Source organism: Aethalodelphis obliquidens, unplaced genomic scaffold (genome assembly GCF_003676395.1).
Source record: "Aethalodelphis obliquidens isolate GAN/ISIS:26980383/991018 unplaced genomic scaffold, ASM367639v1 scaffold14, whole genome shotgun sequence".
Lineage (NCBI taxonomy): Eukaryota > Metazoa > Chordata > Mammalia > Artiodactyla > Delphinidae > Aethalodelphis > Aethalodelphis obliquidens.
In genome coordinates this window covers 29,180,621-29,201,673 of record NW_020837958.1, presented here as the reverse complement: position 1 = coordinate 29,201,673, position 21,053 = coordinate 29,180,621, and the positions used below count along the sequence as shown (strand labels likewise).

At 32.1% G+C, this 21,053-nt stretch overlaps 1 protein-coding gene across 1 annotated transcript in view; it reads right to left on the bottom strand.

Moving 5' to 3' along the window:
- Window positions 1-21,053, bottom strand: part of SOX6 (SRY-box transcription factor 6) — a 620,818-nt gene that overhangs the window by 258,746 nt on the left and 341,019 nt on the right. Inside the window, exon 6 of the mRNA XM_027115294.1 lies at window positions 9,705-9,794. Coding sequence (XP_026971095.1) covers window positions 9,705-9,794 — 90 coding nt within the window. The remainder of the gene's footprint in view (window positions 1-9,704; window positions 9,795-21,053) is intronic.

Genomic DNA, 21,053 nt, shown 5'->3' with positions numbered 1-21,053 from the left:
ATTTCAATTTAAGAAAATTGAAAACATATCAAGCATCTTTTCTAACCACAATACAATAAGACTAGAAATCAACTACATGGAAAAAAACTGCAAAAAACAAAAACATGTGGAGACTAAACAGTATGTTACTAAACAACCAATGGATCACTAAAGAACTCAAGGAAGAAATCAAAATATACCTGGAGACAAGTGAAAACAAAAAGGCAAGAATCCAAACGCTATGGGGTGCAGCAAAACAGCTGTAAGAGGTAAGTTTGTAGCAATACAAGTTTACCTCAGGAAACGAGAAAAATCTCAAATAAACAACCTAACCTTAGACCTAAAGGGAACATACCTCAACATAATAAGGGCCATATATGATCAGCCCACAGATAATATCATGCTCAACAGTGAAAAGCTGAAAGCATTTCCTCTAAGATCAGGAACAAGAGACAGATGGCCACTCTCGCCACTTTTATTCAACATAGTATTGGAAGTCTTAGCTACAGCAATCAGAAAAGAAAAAGAAATAAAAGGAATCCAAATTGGAAAGGAAGAAGTAAAACTGTCACTGTTTACAGATGACATGATACTATACATAGACAATCCTAAAGATGTCACCAGAAAACTACTAGAGCTCATCAATGAATTTGATAAACTTGCTGGATATAAAATTAATACTGTTGTATTTCTATACACTAACAACAACTATCACAAAGAGAAATTAAGGAAACAATCCCATTTACAATTGCATCAAAAAGAATAAATTACCTAGGAAGAAACCTACCTAAGGAGGTAAAAGATGTGTACTTGGAAAATTATAAGACACTGTTAAAAGAAATTAAAGATCACACAATCAAATAGACAGATATATTGTGTTCATAGATTGGAAAATTAATATTGTTAAAATGATCATACTACCCAAGGCAAGGCAATCTACAGATTTAATGCAATCCCTATCAAGTTACCAATGGCATTTTTCACAGTACTAAAACAAATAATTCTGAAATGTGTGTGGAAATACAAAAGACCCCGAAGAGACAAAATAGTCTTACAAAAGAAGAACACAGCTGGACATATTACTCTCCCTAATTTCAAACTACAATACAAAGCTACAGTAATCAAAACAGTATGGTACATGCAAAAGAACAGACACATAGATCAATGGAACAGAATAGACAGCCCAGAAGTAAACCTACATATTTATGGTCAGTTAATCTATGATAAAGGATGGAAGACTATACAATGGAGAAAAGACAGTCTCTTCAATATGTAGTGCTGGAAAAACTGGAAAGCTACATGTCAAAGAGTGAAATTAGAACATTTTCTCATATACAAAAATAAGCTCAAAATGGATTAAAGACTTAAATGTAAGACCAGAAACCATAAAACTCCTCGAGGAAAATATAGGTGAACCACTCTTTGACATTAACTGTAGCAATATTTTTTGGATCTGTCTCCTGGCAAAGGAAATAAAAGCAAAAATAAACAAATGAGACCTAATTTAACTTAAATGTTTTTGCACAGCAAAGAAAACCATCAACAAAATTAAATGACAACCTACTGAATGGGAGCAAATATTTGTAAATGATATCACTGATAGGAGTAAATATCTAAAATATATATATGTGATACAATTCAATATCAAAAACAAACTGCCCAATTAAAAAATGGGCAGAAGGCCTCAATAGACATTTTTCCAAAGAGGACATACCAATGGCCAACAGGCATATGAAAAGATGCTCACCATTGCTAATCATCAGAGAAATGCAAATCGAAATCACAATGAGATATCACCTCACACCTGTCAGAATGCCTATCATCAAAAAGAACACAAATAACAAATGATGGCAAGGATGTGGAGAAAAAGGAACCCTTGTGCACCATTGGTAGGAATGTAAATTGGTGCCGTCACTATGGAAAACATTATGGAGGTTCCTCAAAAAACTAAAAAATAGAACTACTATGTGATCCATCAATTCCACTCCTGGGTATATATCCTAAGAAAATGAAAACACTAATTCAAAAAGATACATGTACCCCAGTGTTCAGAGCAGTATTATTTACAATAGCCAAGATATGGACACAACCTAAGTGTCCTTTAACAGATAAATAGATAAAGAAGATGCAGTATAAATATATATATATATATATATATATATATATATATATATATATATATGAATACTACTCAGCCATAAAAAGAATGAAATTTTGCAATGACATGGATGGACCTGGAGGGTGTTATGCCTAGTGAAATAAAGCAGACAGAGAAAGACAAATACTGTATGATATCACTTATATGCAGAATCTAAAAAATAAAACAAACTAGTGAATATAACAAAAAAGAGACAGACTCACAAATACAGAGAATAAATCAGTGGTTATCAGTGGGGAGAGAGGGAGGGGGTGGCAAGATAGGGGTAGGGGATTCAAAGGTACAAACTATTAGATATAAAATAAATAAGCTGCAATGATATATTATACAGCACAGGGAATATAGCCAATATTTTATAATAACTATAAATGGAGTATAAACTATAAAATATTTGAATCGCTATATTGTATACCTGAAACTAATATAATATTGTAAATGAACTATGTCTCAATTTCTTTAAATGATAAACACTACTATAGGGAAAAACTGTATTACTTATACCCATGCCTGCTTTGCTATACTGCCTCACTTACATAGAAAAGAGCAAAATTGGAAGTATTTTGGTTGTTCGTGTGTTGCAGGAGGACGAAACAGTCCAGAGTCTATCTTCCCCTTGTCCCCAGTGCAGAATTCCAAGACTGGAGAATCTGAGAAGTAATCTGTGTTATACTAAACAGAGGCTTTAGAGACCAGGATTCAAACGCGACATCCATAACTTTCTGAGTGACCCAAACAAGCCACTTAATTTCTCTCAGTCTAATTTTACTCACATGTAAAATCAATATAAAAATATTTTCCTCACTGGGTTGTCAAAAGGATCAGATAAAATAATGTAGGTAGTTTTAGTACATGGTTTCTTTTATAAAGTATCTCACAAAGGTATTATTTTACTTACTGACAGGAAATAGATAGTATTTTGAAGAACAGTCTTAAAATTAAGAAAATTTAATAAACACTAGTATAATTTTGAAGGAATTTTAGGAGGTCATGAACATTCCACCAAAGCAGGAATACCCCTCTACATCTGTTTAAATTTTCCATTGATTTTATTTTATTAATTTATCCACTCATTTATTCATTTAATAAATATTTATTGAACAACCACTATATTTGATCCAACTGCATCAATGTTGGGTAGCCATTAATTGTTCCTAAGTTCTTTTGTATATTGAGAACAATTTCCCTATTACCTTAACGCCCTAAAACAACACAAAAATCTTATCCACTTCTATTGAACAAAACTCCAAACATCTAACGTGTATGAGGTCAAACTTCCCTAGGTCTTGAATCACTATTCACATTAAATGTCCAAGTCTCTTTACTAGTCTAGCCACTTTTGATAAATACTAATTTCACAACAGACCCCTTAAAATATGGTAACCCAATTAGAACACAATACTTTAAGATGTAACCAGACCAAGGCAAAGGTCTAATCATTTTATGCTATCTTTCATTTAAGTCTTAATAATAAATTTATTTAACAATACTCATAATAATATTAACCTCTTTTGAACATTGCTTTGAGATTACTGCTATTAAATTTATGCCATTTACAGCACTCTATCCTCAATTAATGCTGCTGTAAAAAAGAAGTTACCTATGGAAATATGATGGGGGTTAGGCATGGGATTTTCTCTTAAAGAATATTAGACAAGACTCAGATACAGGCCCACTGAAAATCTGTGATTCATTGTTTGTCCACCTTTAGCAATACTCCAACTCCTACCAAGAGTTTTGGAAATACTGCTTTATTTCACTTAGATAATAGGACTTTTATTTGAAAGCACTAGTATTTTTTAAAGTAAAATCTAAAAAGTAGGTTATTAATGTATTATTTCTTAATATGTAGTAATATTAAAGTCACCGGGTTGAAGATTCATTTTTCAGTATAGCTCATCCATTCTATTGCCCACACTTTAATTCTCCTTCTAGCACCTAACCCACCACAAAGAATTTTCCAATGACAGAGGTTGTTTCCACCCTTTCTCAGCTTCATCACATTCTTGAATCCAAAAGAAGACATAAAGTTAAGAATGACATAGAAACATAAGTTAGATAATAATATAAATATTGACTATTTAGAAAATAATGACTATGAGAATTCTAAAAATTTAAATTTATGGGATGCATAAAGCTAGTTCTACAAACACATTCATGGCTAAAAGTGCTTTTATTAATTAATAAAAAAATGTTGAAAATAAAGTAGTCAACTTAGAAAATTAGGAGGTATCAGAAAACAGAAAAAAGAAAAAATATAAGAAAAACAAAGAAGAGAGAGATAACAAAGGTAAAAGCAAGATTAAGTAGTTGGCATGCTGAAAAACAGCAGAACTGACAAGTAAACCTAAAAGCTGGATCCTTACTGGGGAGTAAGGGGGGAATGATAAATAGAAAAACCACTAGCAAGTAAAAATTGAGGAACAAAAGGGAGGGAACACAAATATGCAAAATTTAAATGGAATATATAACAGCAAATAAATGGAAAACTTAAAATAGCGATATTGTATTTTAAAACAATACTAATGTTTTTGAAAATCTCAGTGAAATATACAATTTTCTAGGAAATTTTTTTCCTGGCAAAACTGACTTAAAGAGAAAAAGAAACTTTAAAAAAAAAATTATCTCCATAGAAAACTCTAAGCCTAGATGTTTTATGAATATATTCTTTCAGAATTTTAAGAAATAAGTGATTCCCACTTATTTTTTTCACCTGATGAACTCAAATGTTTATTTTTATTGATTATACTAAGATGAAATCATTGTCCTCTTTTTTTATTTACGTATAGTTGATTTACATTGTTTGATTAATTTCTGATATACAGCAAAGTGATTCAGTTATCTGGCAACAAACACATATCTGTCAATAATTACCTTAAATGTCAATGGACCAAATGCTCCAATCAAAAGACAGAGTGGCAGATCGGATTAAAAAAAAAACAACCAAGAGCCTACAATATGTTGCCTTCAAGAGACCCACTTCAGGCAAAGGACACAAAAAGAATATAAAAAAAGATTCCCACTTATTAATAAGATGTTGTCTATTCAATAGTTTTACATAGCCTTCCTCCACAAAAAAGGAGGAAAAGCTTTCCAATTCCATGAACTCTGGCACTAAAATTTAACAAAGATAGTACAAATAAAGAAAAATGCAAACTAATCTCATTTACAAATACAGATGCAAAAATAACTGTAAGGTAAGCAAATAAAATTATGCAGTACATTAAAACAAGACTACACCATGACTAATTAGGGTTTATTTCATCAGTAAATTTGAAAAACAAAAACCAATAAGACATGCCATAAACTAAAATGCAATTTCTCATAGAAACTCCTAATAAAGTGGACTAGCATGATTTTTAATGATAAAAATCATTAAATCAACAGTCAGTATAATACTTATGGTAAAATATTAAAGACAATTCCATAAATTAAAAACTAAATAAAAATACCTGCTATCACCTGTATTATTTAATATTATTCTTGATATTCTAGGCAGTGTATTAAAAGAAGGGGTGAAAAAAAGGAACAAATAACTGCTAAAAAAGAGGAGAAAACATATCAGCTGAAATATGACTAGAGCTAATAAGTCTGACAAAAAGGGAAGTTATAAAATGAATCAGCAAAATTTACTAACACCCCCAAATACAGTAACAAAAATATAGTAGTATGAAAAATATCTCATTCATAAGAGCAAGTAAAAATATTAAATATTATAAAGGGAACATCAAAAGAAAGGTGCAGAATCTGTATATAAAAAACAAAACATTGTTGAGGGACATAAAAGAATTGAGTAAGTTATTTGGAATGGAAAGATTCAATGCTAAAAAGATTTGTTATCCCATAGTTTTATAATCTTTTTTAAAAAATCACTTTGCAATTTTAATTAACAACATATAAATCTAAGATAAACTTTAGAGAAGTATACAAACACCTTAAAGAATAATTATGAATGAGGTCTTGCAATACTTTTCAAAGATACTATAAAGCTACAGTGATTAATATAGCCTAGCACTGTAAAAGTCTAGGTAGAAAGATAAATGGAATAGAGCCAAAAACTGAGAAATGGCTCCAAATATGTAATCAGTATGTAATAAAAGATGTTATTTCAAGTCAGATGGGATAAGATGGGTTACTTAATAAATGATACAGAGATATTTGGTTAACTTGAGAAAAAAATTAAGTTATATCTCTGGTTGAAATTATACTCAAAATATATTCAAGATGAATCAAAGACTTAAGTGTATAAAAATATAGTCAAAGAACTGGAAGAAAATATAGTAGAATATTATATAATTTTAGACTGGGAGAAGGCTTTCTAAACAAACCCCAAACAGAAAAAAAAAAAAGAGCATTACAAAAGGGAGGCAAAGATTTAACAACAAAACCATAAAGTAAAGAAAATGACAAAATATACATATATGACAAATAAAGGCTAATACCATTAAAATATACATTAAGAGCCTTAAAAACCATAAAAACTAGACAAATCCCTTAAAGGAAAAATGGGCAAACAACATAAACAGACAATTCACAAAGGAAGAGACATTTAATACAAATAAATTCATGTAAAACTCTTCATTCTCAATAAAAATCCAAAGAATTCAAATTAAGTCAGCAATAATATGTTATATTCCCTTATCAAACTGGCAAGAAATGTTTAAAATAATAATACTTGCTACTGAGGGCAAGGGAATACTCGCAGATACTGCTGGTGAGAGCACAGAACACTATACCTGAAGGGCAATGTGAGTCAAAAGGCTTTTTTAAAAAGAACACCTTCTTTGACCCAGTAATTTCACTTTTTAGAAATATATCGTAAGAAAATAACCACTAATTGACACGGAAAAGTATTAAAAAGTTACCCATGTTCAAGGTTTTCTTTATAATGACAAACAATAAAAACAACTTAAATATTAAATAAAAGACTCAGTTAAATTATAAGAACCTCACTTTATGCAATATTTTCTGCAAATAAGAATAATAGTTTAGAAGATGACCTAATCAGGGAAATTCACAATATATCATTAAGTGGGAAAAATAGATTACAAATGAATAGTAAAAGGATGATTCCAATTTTAAGGGAAAAAATTTTTATGCATAAATTAAAATGGAAAGGATATATACTATAATACAGGTAGAATGAAAAGGCAATTATATTTTCCTTTGGGTGTGTTTATATACTTTTTACAATAAATGTATATGAATTTTGTAATGAGGGAAAAATAATGAGATATATAAATACACACGCTTGAGATATACTGAACCCTGATAACCCACTGTAGTATGTTTTTCTTTTCTTTTCTTTTAATTTCTTTTTTGGCCGCACTGCACGGCATGCAGCATCTTAGTTCCCCGACCAGGGATTGCACCAGTGCCCCCTGCAGTGGAAATGTGGAGCCCTAACCACTGGACCGCCAGGGAATTCCCCTAGTATGTTTTTCTTGGAGATAGTATTTAGATCACCCTAAAATTTCAGAATAATTATAACTAATTTTGGTGGCTAATAACTGATCTGATCTCACCTACAACAAAAATGTATGTTGAGTTTCAGCAGTGGCTGAATCAAACTATTTGAACACTACTTTAACTAATTTTTTTTCAATTTTTTATATTATTGGTATACTTTGTGTATAATGTTTATGGTGACAAGATATTAAGATGTAAAAAGAGATACTTACACAGAGTAAATCAAAATGTAAAATTTAGTAAGATTCTTATCTTCTATGCCCATAAAACTGAGGGTAGCACACAAATGAAAGTTTACACTTCACATACAGAATCCAGAAAAGAAAAAGTTAAAGAATTTGAAAAGCCTAATTTTGCATGTTTCACTTTTGAGATTTATATATTTTGATTATATAAAACTAGTACAGTTTTTGCATTTTTAGAATCAAAAATAAAGATAGAAAGTGGGAGGGGGAAAGATAACCCAAAGCATAAAAACTCGATGCTGAATCATAACATAATAAAATGTTAGCTTCCACATTACTGAGAGAAAGCAAGACCCCCATCATTCACGCTGGCAAAAGCTTGCCTTTGCATAAACCATTTCTGTTCTCACTGTCATAAAACCAATGACTTTGGAAAGGGAAGAAAACACAGAATGACGTGCAAAGTAGCACACACCATGTTATTGCAGCTGGATAAAGAATATGTCACTAATGACTTTCTTTCTACCCGTCAGTTTTAAGTTGAGTTTCTTTTTTTTTTTCCAAAATAGCAAATGGCCTTTATGAGTACAAAACAGAAGCAGTGAAATTCAAAATAATATCCAATTTCCACTTGATTTTGATACTGCATTAGTTAATAGAATGAGTTATTAATTATTTCTTGGAAAAGATATGACTCCCTTTTCTCTTCATTTGAGTTGAACATAACATGCCTGAACACTAAGCAGTTTTCTGTAATAAATTCAAAATAAAATTTTCATCAGATAGTTATCATGAAATGTTCATCTTAAATGAGGAATTATCCATGGGAATATTCACCTGAAGTCATTTGATAAATTCAGAAAACTAATGTAATTAAGTTCCAAAGTTGTCAGGTCAAGTCAGAGTGATGACTGTCTGTAAGGGACAACTGAAAAAATTAATTAATGACAATGGATTCTATTCATGATACCAAAAGCTAGTGATACAGCACTTCATCTCCACAAAGGAATCAACAAGAGAGAATTGGGCAAAAAGTATAGCTTCTTAACTGATAGGGCAGCTTAATTCTGTAATGGATTGGGACTGTCGACTTCTTAACATGTTTCAAAATAATAACGTCAATCACTTATCTTTAAAAATAAGGATGCTCATTCTCATCCGGGTTGGAGATCATGAAATGTTAAGTCCGGTGAAATCTGATTGAGATTAATCAACCTACAATCCTATGGGCAGTTAATAACAACCACAACTTTCCCTCATGAGGACTTTCTTAAGTGCCAGGCAGTTTTAAAAGCTTTACATATACTAATTCTCTTAATGAGCCTATGAAGTAGGTATTTTTATTATCCTCAGTTTAGATACAAGGAATTCAAAACATAGAAAGCTTCAGTGACTTGCCCAAAATCACTCATCTAGTAAGTGACAGAGCCAGGATTTGAACAGGTAAACAGGCCTCAGAATCCAGCCATAAACCATAAACAGCACATTCTATAAAATCCTTTTTGACAGTTACTACAGCTGACCCTTTTTGATCAGAAGAAATTCAAATCAGTGATTTGGATTCATCAATTAAGCTATTATTATGATTTCAAAAGGAAGGATTAAAATTATCTTTAACTTAATTTGTTCATCTTTGACATAACCTTTTTTCTTTTTCATACTTTTTGTTCAGTAAACTAATGAAGTAGTTTATCCTATAAGTTATATGTTTATAGACTAAAAAAGAAGGGGCAAAACTTTCATTCTATAAACATCACAAAAGAATAAAGTTCAGGAACACACTATACATTTACCCTCTCAGATATAAACAAATATTAGAGGTAAGAATTTAATGTTAGGGCACAGAAATAAGCAAATGTGTTGTGGAACAAAATAATATTTCTACATTGACATGTTTGATATTCTGTATATTGTACCTTTAATTTCTCCGAGAAGTTCACTGGTATTTAATCTTTCCATTTTTTCCTTCCAATCTTTCGAAAGTAGTTTTTCCATGCAGGAGGAATCTATTAAAATAAAAAAGTAAGTATTAAAACTATTACACATGTATTTGATAAGTATTAAAATATTACAAATACAGAAGGCTGTGGAGTTTATGGAGAAATTCTGTTATTCAAAAATAAATGATTAAGGCTATTTTTTGTTGTTGCTGTTTTAACCCTAGGATACAGACAATTATATTCCGTTATCTACTACAAAATACCATAACTAAATTTTTTTTGGCTGGAAGATTATTTAAACTATTCCCACGAAAAAAAAAGATAATGCTCAATAATCTTATCTTGGTATTATAACTACAGTTAATTAATATTCAGCCAGCATTTATCACTTCTTAGACCAATTGGACAGAACAAGGGGCTTTTTCATACAAGCTTAAGTTTAGATATTATTCCTTTCAAACCAGGTGATGTTTTTTAAGTCCAAGCAAAATTCATGTGCTATTCAAGGAAGAATGATAAATCTTCAAAGGAGAAGAGACCAATCGACCTGTAACTACTTAGTCCTTAAAAAAGAAATAAACATATGGCAACTTTTGTAAAATACCCATTTAGAGTAAAATGCAAAGAAAATAAAGTCATGATGTCCTCTGTCCCCCAGTAATGAAAACAGTTAAAACTTTTCTCTTATATAAAAAGAGACGCATGATCTTTTCAAGAAAATCCTTATTTAAACGCTGCTTGACCTATTGCATTTCTAAATAGCATTTCTAAATAGCATACTAGATTACACTTGTTTCTATTAAGATTCATAAAGTTTACAGAAGTTTAAATTTTAGAATGTTCTAATAATTAGCAAATTTTTATCAATGAATTATTTTTTTCTCTCTGTTCAGATGGATTTGCAACTGGAGCTACTGCTTACATCTATTTACGTGTATCTTTTAAGCCTCAAATCTTAACAAACAGGCCATGTTTCCAAAAGGGAAAGCAGATTTAAATACTCAATCCTCAGTGCAAAGAATACTCCCATTAAACTTTAACATTCCAAGCGTCAAAATTCTGATAACTCCTTTTTAAAATTATATTTAAAATAATTACTTCAATTCCAAATGCCTTTTCTCTCCCATATCAGTACCTATCTCTTTAGCATTTTCCCTTTCATTTTTTCTCCAACTTCTAAATCCTCCTTGAATTTTTCAGAATGACAGTAAGGTCAAGATGGATCTGAAGGGTTTTAGAAACTAGATAAGCTTTAAAAAGAAGACAGTGAGCCCCGGGTAAGAGATGAGAGGACCACTGCATGGTTAGAAAGTATTGGTGAAAACAATTAACGTTTGTTCGTGACATGATCAATCAATCAAGGAATGGATAGAATCCAGATCAGTATGTTGGGAAATCGCTGATGAAGAACAACCATACTAGCTCTCTATCACAGAAGCTAAAGTTCTTTCTAAATAGAAGTCAGCTTGATTCTATTAAGTGAAAGCTCCCTGCTCCTTCTCTTACTTCTTCCCTTCTTTCCTTGCCTCCTTCTTTCCTTCCAGTCTTTCCTATTAATTATTTTCATAGGCTTCAACAAGTGACCTACCACTGTGATTAAAAACTGGATTCTGAGTGACCTGCTAATAGGGCCTATATGCATATGCGTATGTTCAGTTTGTATTTAATTTTCAAAATGTTCTCTTGTTACTTTTATTTTAAATTCAGAAACAAGGTGTATACTTCGTTCCACACATATTTTGTTTTTATGCTAAAGTCATAGAAAAGATAACACTAATTTGAGAGTTAAGGAGCAAAATCTTCAAAGCCATGCCTATCAGAGATTACTTTTTCTCAAATCAGGTCTAAATTTCTGGATATAACATTAGACCATGTATAAGAATAATCAACAAAATGTCTTCAACTTCCTACCTTACTCAGTTTTGTTACTTTTTTTTAACCTTTTCATACATGTTATAACATTGTACTAAACTGATAATCACTGATATGAACGCTAAAGCATAACTTGTTTGGTTAAAATTTGAGTTGAGTGCACATATTATAATGGTCAAGACAAAAATCCCAATTGACTAGTAATGATCCAAAATTCACAGCAAGTTCATAAACTAGGATTAGATACACACTAAATGTAAAACAGGCTAAAATATGTCTCTCATTTCTATTAATAGACCTGAAATCTTTCAGAGCTCCAGAAAAAGAATGCTGAAACTTCATGGGAGAAAAACAGAACTATATGGACAACAAGAATATACACTTCAAACATTTATCAAATAAGTTTGAAGACACAGCTTTACATAAAAGCTAATCATTAATAAAATGGTTAATAAATTCAAAACATTTCACATTCCTATTAGAAAATTAATTCTCACCATAATGCTGAGTTAATCTAGCTATATGAGTTCCCATTTCAGTAGAAGACACTGAGGGGAAAAACATAAAGCAGGCTTTGCAAGTCTATATTTATAGCCCATGAAAATATTTAGTAACAATCACTGATTGCCTTTATCTACAGGACAATAAAGGTCACTACATACAACTTTATCAGCATTTAATCTCAATTCTGGGAGATTCCAGGAATATTCAAAACTGTGAGAAGGTCTCTTGAAAAACTGAGCTTTTTCACCTAATTATCTGTCTGCCAGACCTCTAAGGGCATACATACCACAATTAGTACTAAACACAACCCACACTGTAATGTAAAACAAGTAAGGTGAGGGAAAAAGACCAGAAGATGCAGTACCACAAGATGTACTAAAATGCTACATATGCAGAGGATACTACTGCCTCTACCAAGACGTTTCTGACTTGAAATGAGGAAATATATGCTAAAGTTAAAAGTGAAATTTTATATTTTCAAATTTCCCGCTCAAAACAATATCCAGGTAAGGGTAAAAATTAACGGTATTCATCCTCCTGTGCCACATACGTCAACTACATTAACAGGACGCTAGCTTTACAGAGGCAATTCATCATATCAGACTTTGCCCCTTTCTGATCATGCACAAATGCAAAAATCAAAGAGGTCAAGATAAGTAAAGAAGTCCAGTTTGCCTTATGTCCACGCAAAGAGTAAGCCCATGTTTCAATTCAGTACTTATGCAGGATTCCAAATGGAAAAAAAAAGAACTAAACATCACCCGGATATTCTTGGATAACTCTACACAGATAAATATGCCACAGTCCTCAAAACAATGAAAAGATATACAGTATATTTTATTATCTGAGTTTGACTACTCAAATTTTAGTATTTTGACTGAGTTGTTTTCAGCTAAACAGGAAGAAACTACATACCTTTTGGAAATTATAGTATCACAATATTATAGTATGTGTCACGGTAATATGTACATATTAAAAATGAATGTAAGCCATAACACTTCAGTATAAAGTGGAAAATGCCAAAATTTATTCCTCTTACTTTGAAAGAATTAGTGTCCATAAACCAATACATATTCAATGAAATATGAGAGTTTATATTTATCTTGTCTAATTTTTGTAAATAGTGTGATAAAAACAGGACTGAAAAATCGAGTTGCACTTCAATTCTTGCTTATTTTTAATCAAGGATGTAAAGGGTTCTGATATGTTATAAATTAATTCTCAGTTGCATAGCTTTTGTTTTTCCTTTTCCTTTGCAAATTTAAGTTTTTCTATTTCAATAACCTTTTTCTAAGGATAAAAGGAAAGATATCATAATGGATTGCAAAGCAATGTTTCTGCTTCCTAAATACCTAGGTTTCCTAAATACCTAGGTTTCAGGCCAGGTAAGTCAGGAATGCTTTATCGTGCTAATAATTAATTTTACAGTACAAGGGAAATTTGAAGTGAGAGTATGTGAGATATTTATTTCCTAATCTATATGATGATATGTTAGGAACAACTGAAAATTATTCCTAGTTAAACAAAGCTGCAGCAGTGTTAACTACTATTCTGAGCAAAATAAAGGGTCAAAGAGAGTAAATAAAGAAATCATCATTAAAATTAAATCATGGGGGAATGGGAAAGGATAATGGGAAAAATTTTTTATCGTACTTTAAAACAATTTACCTGTGAGTAAACACTTATCATTATTCCCTTTACCTCAAAGTGATAAAGTTAGAAATGCTGAAACATTAGAAACATGACATAGAAAATAACTTTAAAATACCTTGGTGAGAAACAACAATGACTGCTCCCCCTGTATACAGATCCTACTGCTTTATTAACTTTTTTAAGAAAATATTAAAGCAATCCCTTTTATTTTTACCACAGGAATCATAAATTTCAGAAGCAATAAATTTTTTATGTATCCAAACAATGATAACTTATTAAAAGTATCCTTGACCTTGGTTTACAACTAATTCTGACAATATATATTTATATCCCTGCTGATCATCAATCTCACATTTTTCATTAGGAAACAGAGATGCACATGCCAGTTACTGTACATTTTTCCACAGTGACGAGTGCTCCACAATACAGTGGGATAAAATTGGAGCTTGGAGAGCTTGAAGAGCACTCTTAAATTTTAATTAAAACCCTCCAAGCTCACTAAAAATAATTAGACACAAAAATGTGCCAGTTTTATTTTGAAGTCACTATAACGTACAAAGCACACTCCCTGACGACTGCTCATGCTCTCATTCTCTCTCTCTCTCCCTCTCTCCAATGAAACAACTGATTTTCCAAATACGAACAAGGCGGTATAAATAGAGGCTGTTTTCAATCCTGCTCTTCATGCTGGGAAGCTGACAGAAAAGACAGTAGAGTGGGTTTTTCAGACCGCACCAAATGAACCTAGAATAACTTGCCTAACCAAGAGTTCGAATCACTGACAAACTCTAGATAAAATTCAGTCTTCAAGGAACACCACGGGTTATATCACTGATCTTTTTTGATCCAAAAGCCAAACCTTTAACCTCTTAAATGTTTTTGCTTTCTTAAAATATCTCATACAATGCTATATTCCATCCTATTTTTAGCTAAGCAGCAAGAGAAAGCATGCCTTTCCCATACAGCAGGGCAATGATATAAACATCAACACAGATGCACTGCCAGGAAGAGCTGGACTTCTCAAGCACTTGATCATTAAGGAATGCACCAACTGTTTTGGATAATCTCGTGCCAGCTCCCCTTTTGCTCCACACTCCCCTCTGGGAGTGGCCAAACTTGTCCTGATCTTAATTTTTCATTTTACTCCTCCATAGCCTCCCCCCATCCCCAAAAAGATGAGAAATGGCATTTATGCCTAGCAATGAAAAAGCAGGCTCACTTCCCCAAACAGACCAAAACTTTCAAACAATTAACCCTCCCCTCTTCTTTCAGATAAATTACTAAGTATAAAATGCAATCTGATTCCTTTGTTTATTCAATATGAACAATTTGTAAATGACTCAAGGATAAAATTCAGAAAATGTTGTGCTAAATTAGAACCATTATAAACATGCTAATGACTCAATGCTTCAGTAAAACACGCATGATCGGTGTGAAGAAATAGATTTAGTTCCTGCGAAATTCTGTTGTGCTGCTTTAAAACGATTTGGTCATTAAATCAGATATATTCCTTCCAGGAAAAATGTTAATTCCACAACCACTTTACTAGATAATATACTGTGAGTGTCTGTGTGTGTGTGTGTCAATGGGAGCTATTGAAAATGTCATTAGAACTGTTAGATGCAAGATTCTGACATGTTCATGAGGGAGAGAAAACCCCACATTTGAAAGCTGCAGGAAATACACATATAGACATCATCACACTGGGTGCAATATTCTCTCTTTGCACTGTTTTGATCTACCAAAGTCTGATAATTTTTTATAGGGACCCCTTAAAATTGGCACTTAACATACATTCATGGAAGTCACATTGTTCTATATGTGCAGGTAAGAGGTATCTCTTTCATCTGCTTTCCAAAGCTGCTTAACACCTATAACAATATCAGAAGGATCATTCAAAACCAAATTCCTCTCCCATATCTATCAAAGTACAACTGCTACCTACCAATGCCAATATAGAAAAAGAGGGAAATATCCAGCAGGTAAATCAGAGGCTCACAGCCTCCTGCTGTAGCTGAGACTTCAGTGATCACTAAGACCAAAACCCCATTTCAGAAATGAGGAAACAGAGTCAAGATAAGGAAGTCACTTGCCTTGCCCGAGGCCAAACAGTTGGCGACAGAGCCCTGACTCGAGTTCAGTGCTGGTTTTACTGAAATGACTATTTAAAGCATTATTTGAACATCAGTTTTAGTCTCTATGATGCAGCATTCAACAATAGAAAATGAATAATTACATCTATTATTAATTGCTTCAGATATGAAGTGAAGCACTCTAGTTCTTTAGAGAAGGGTGCTAAAAATTCGAGGTATTGCAGTGAAAGTAAATAGCGTTCAACAGCCAATTCTCCCATACATACTCCATTACACTAGTCTTCCTGTTCCTCCATATTTCATTTTCTATAACGCCTTATCTTTTTTGAACTAAGAGCTTTCTTTTCCTGAAGTCATCCACTGAGGAATAGCTAAGATGCTGCTTAAAAATACTCTTGAACTCGAAAAGTAATTCCTTCCAAATTATATTTTATTTCATGTACAAGAAGTAAGTATGCAGCCTGACACTATTTTCTGCTGCTCCATTGCCAAAGGCTAAGGTATTCAAACCATATGACGTGGGACACTGCTCTTTGGGTTCTACAAATGGTTGACTTCATTTTTACTCTTTCAAATATATATTTAACTGCTTTTTAAAAACTTTATAGAACTGTGGAAACAATAATTTTTGTGTGCCCACTGTGTCCTATAGTCCTTCTTTTGATTTCTTTGGGGAAACACTGCTGAATGCCACTATTGTCCTGATGGAGTTGTCAATCACAGGGCTTTGCTGTCTGCTTCCTACTTGACCCAGTCAGAATTCTCTCCTGGAACTATCTGGAAAGGCTCTCTTATGCTCAAGTTGAAAGCTATAAGTATATGGGCCAGGGATCAATCGTCATGGACATTCTCCCTGGCACATGGAGAGAGTCTGTATGCAATAAGAATGAATGAAACCAAAAATACTAAGCAAAGTAGAGAGGAGCAGATAGGAAAAGATAGAGGGAAAAAACCTTTACATCATGTTAGCATACTTACATCCCCAAAGAGCTAAAGCCAAATTCTGCTCCTGGGATTCTTCATAATGTAAGCCAATATATTCCTGTTTTTGCTTACACTATTTGAGTTGGGTTTCTGCCAGTTGTAACTTACCAAAAAACCTAAACAACAAGAAAACTGTAACAAAAACTGTCATACACATTCAAACGTGTTATGTTCCAAAGTTTAACACACCGAAAATCACCAATGCATTAACTTGTACTACCAGAGTAAAACATTTATTATGCAAACCTTGAAATAAGCCTCTTGCTATATTGAAAGATATGCAACAATGTTAAGGTAAAATACTATAGGACTGATATTTACAATTATTTAGCTATCTGAATTAGGATTTTCTGAACATGAGGCAACCAAAAGAAAATACAGCAGAAATAAGGTAGAAGCTTAAGGTCATTAAAAACAATAACAACAACTCCCATCTAAGATCAACAAGCCCCGATTTCAGTTTCGTGTTCATCAAAAGAGCTTCATTGTTCTGGTCAGTTGACTTCATGTTTAAAATTATAAAAAAAAATTAAAAAATAAGATTTGGGCTTCCCTGGTGGCGCAGTGGTTGAGAGTCCGCCTGCCGATGCAGCGGACACGGGTTCGTGCCCCGGTCCGGGAGGATCCCGCATGCCGTGGAGCGGCTGGGCCCGTGAGCCATGGCCGCTGAGCCTGCGCGTCTGGAGCCTGTGCTCCGCAGCGGGAGAGGCCAAACAGTGAAAGGCCCGCGTACCGCAAAAAAAAAAAAAAAAAATAAGTTTTTACTGATAAAATATCCCTTCCTATATGTTTTATTTATGTATTGGCAATCCATAAGAGATCAATTTAAGATAAGGTTATACTCAAGTTGGTTTTAAGGGTCCTCCATAATCTGGCCCTAGTGATTCATTTCCTATTACTTTTGCTACCTGAAACTCTTCATTCTGTTCAAATGAATTCACCAAACATACCTCCCTCTTCTGTACATGTCTTGTGTTTTTTCACTTCCACACCTTTGATCATGACATCCTCCTGATACTAATGTCTCCCCACTTCTTAATGCTTATGAAAAACCTTCCTATTCTGTGCTGCCTACATTAAATACCACCTCCTCAATTATGCCTTGATTTACCACTTGAAGCATAAATTCTCATCCTCTGAAAAGCAAAGTAGCACTTGCTGAGCACATATTATCTCTCAGGCACTGTATTTTTTACATTTTTTTCATGTATCAACTCATTAACTCAATTTCATAACTCTTCTACGTCTACCACTGCTATTACTTACCAATTTTACCACCATATGACTAGATATATGGTCAAGTTCATACTATATTACCTAACTAAATATTAAGTTCCTTGATGGTCAGGGAATGTTTCCAATACCACTTTGTGTTCTTCCATATTACTTAAGCTCTGCACATAGTAAGTACTAAAACAAATTCTTTAATATACTAAAGAAGATCACTTTGTGTGTGTTAAGGAGTGACAGAACTACCTTTTTATTAACTATATTGATAAATAATTTAATATACCTCATATAATAAATGCACCCATCTTAAATGTGTATTTGATCAATTTTGTCAAATTACACATTCATGTAGCTGCCACCACAAAGAAAATATAGAACATTTCCAAAAAGTTATTGTATGCTCCCTTTCAGTCATTTATCCATAATCCTAACCCAGGCAACCACCGATCTGACTTCTATTGCTATAGAATAATTTTGCCTACTCTTGAATTTTATAAAAATGAAAGTATACAGTATGTACTTTTTGGATATGAATCCTTCCAAATAGCATAAAATTTTCGAGATTCAATCATGTTGCAGCATGTATGAGTACTTTGGTCCTTTGTGTTAATGGGTAGACTTCCATTGTATAAATACACCACAAATTGTTTATCCATTCATCTGTTTTTGGACATGTGGGTTTCTCCCACTTTGGGGCTATTATGAAAATCCATTCATAAGTCTTTTTATAAATATACATCTCTTTTTTCCCTCTAAAAATGGAATTTCTTCAAAATGTGGGGTCGTTATAGGCCTGACTTTATAAGAAACTGCCAAAAAGTTTTCCGAAGGGGCTACATCATTTTACACTTCCACCAACAATGCATAAGAGGGTCTAGTTGCTTTATACCCTCATTAACACTTCTTAGCGTTACTACTTTAATCTTAGTCATTCTAGTGAGTGTATAGTGGTATCTCAGTGTGGTTTTAACTTACATTTCCTCAATGACTAAAGAATAAAATATACTTTCATGTGCTTATTGACTGTGTATATATCTACTTTTGTGAAGTGTTGTTCAAATATTTTACCCATTTTTATATTTAATCATTTGTCTTCTTTTTAGCGAGTTTTAAGTTATTTATATTTATATATGCTTTATAAATTACATATTTATACAATTATATATTTATATAATATATATATAATTTATTATATATTACATATACATAAGTTATTTATGAATATAAACAGATACCTATCTTTTATATATTTATATGTATTGTGAATATTTTTACCAAGTCTGCAGTATGCCTCTTTATCTTCACAGTGTATCTTTTGAGGATCCATTGTTTCTTAATTTGATATTATCCAATTATCAAGGTTTTTTCTTTATGATTAGTGTTTTCATCTAAGAAATCTTTACCTACACCAAGATCACAAAGTATTCTATATTTTCCTCTAGAAGCTTTATATTTTAGTTTTATATTTAGATCTGTGATCCATTCTGTTATTTCGTGTGCATAGGTCTATTTCTGGATTCTCTGTTCTGTTTTACTGATCAATTCATTATCCTTATACCAATACCAAACTGTTTTGATTACTGAGCTTTATAGTAAGTCTTGCAATCACATAGAATTAGTCCTCCATGTTTGTTCTTCTATTTCAAATTTGCTTTGGCTATCCTTGGTCCTTTGCATTTCCATTTGAATTTTAGAATCAGCTTGCCCACCTCCCCCCAAAAAAACACCTTGGATTTTATTGGATTTGCCTTGAATCTACAGGTCACTTTCATCCTTTATTACTTTTAATATAAATATTGAAAGCTATGAATTTCCCTCAAAGTACTGTTTTAATTTCATCCCACATATTTTGTTAGGTTATGTTTTCATTATCATTCAGTTTAATATATTTTACAATTTTCCTTGTTCTTTTTCTTTGTTATATGGTTTAGTTATATGTATGTGGTTTAGTGGCCAAACATTTGGGATTTTTAAAATTTTCCTTTTGTTATCTATTTGTAATTTATTTCCATTGAGAACAAGGAATATACTTTATATAATTTCAGTCCTTTTATGTTTATTGAGACTTGTTTTATGGCCTAGCATATGCTTTATCTAGTGAGATTTGAATACACACTTGAAATGAATAATTATTCTGCAATTTTGAGTGTAGTACTCTAACAGTGTCAATTAGGTCAAACTGATGGATAATGTTGTTCAGGTCTTCTATAGTCTTACGGATTTTCTGTCTTTTTTTTTTTTTTCAAATTCTGAAAGAGAAGTATTGAAATCTCCAACAATAATTAGATGGGAGACTTGTCTTCTTTTTCTTTCAGTCTGTCAACTTTTGCTTCATGTATTTTGAGCCTCTGTTTTTAGATGCATATACATTTAGAAACGTTATGTCTTCTTGATGACCTAGCTCTTTAATCATTATGAAATATATTTTTGATCTCTGGTAATATTCCTTTTTCTGCAGTCTACTTTTATATTAATCACTTCAGCTTTCTTATCATTAGTGTTTGCATGGTGTATCTTCACCCATCCTTTTACTTCAAACCTATCTACATCTTTATATTTACTGTGTTTCTTGTAGTCAGTATATTAATTGATTCTTGTTTTTTAATCCAATTTGATAATCTCTACCTTTCAAAGTTAGAACAATTAGTCCATTTACATTTAATGTAATTATTGTTAATAGAGTTTAAATCTACCATTTTGCTATTTTTTTCTATATTTTTCATCTGTACTTTGTTCCTTTTATCCTATTTCCTTGTCTTTTAATTAATTTAACTTTTTAGAATTAATTTATCTCCTCTATTGGTTTATCAGTTATATCTCTTTATTTCATTATCTTATTGGTTGGTCAAGAATTTATAACATGTATCTTTAACTTACAACAGTCTATCATCAAGTAATATACCATTTCAGATACAATGTAAGAAACTTAAAAATGCTCCATCTTTTGTGCTATTGTTGTCATACATACTACTTTTACATGTTTTAAACT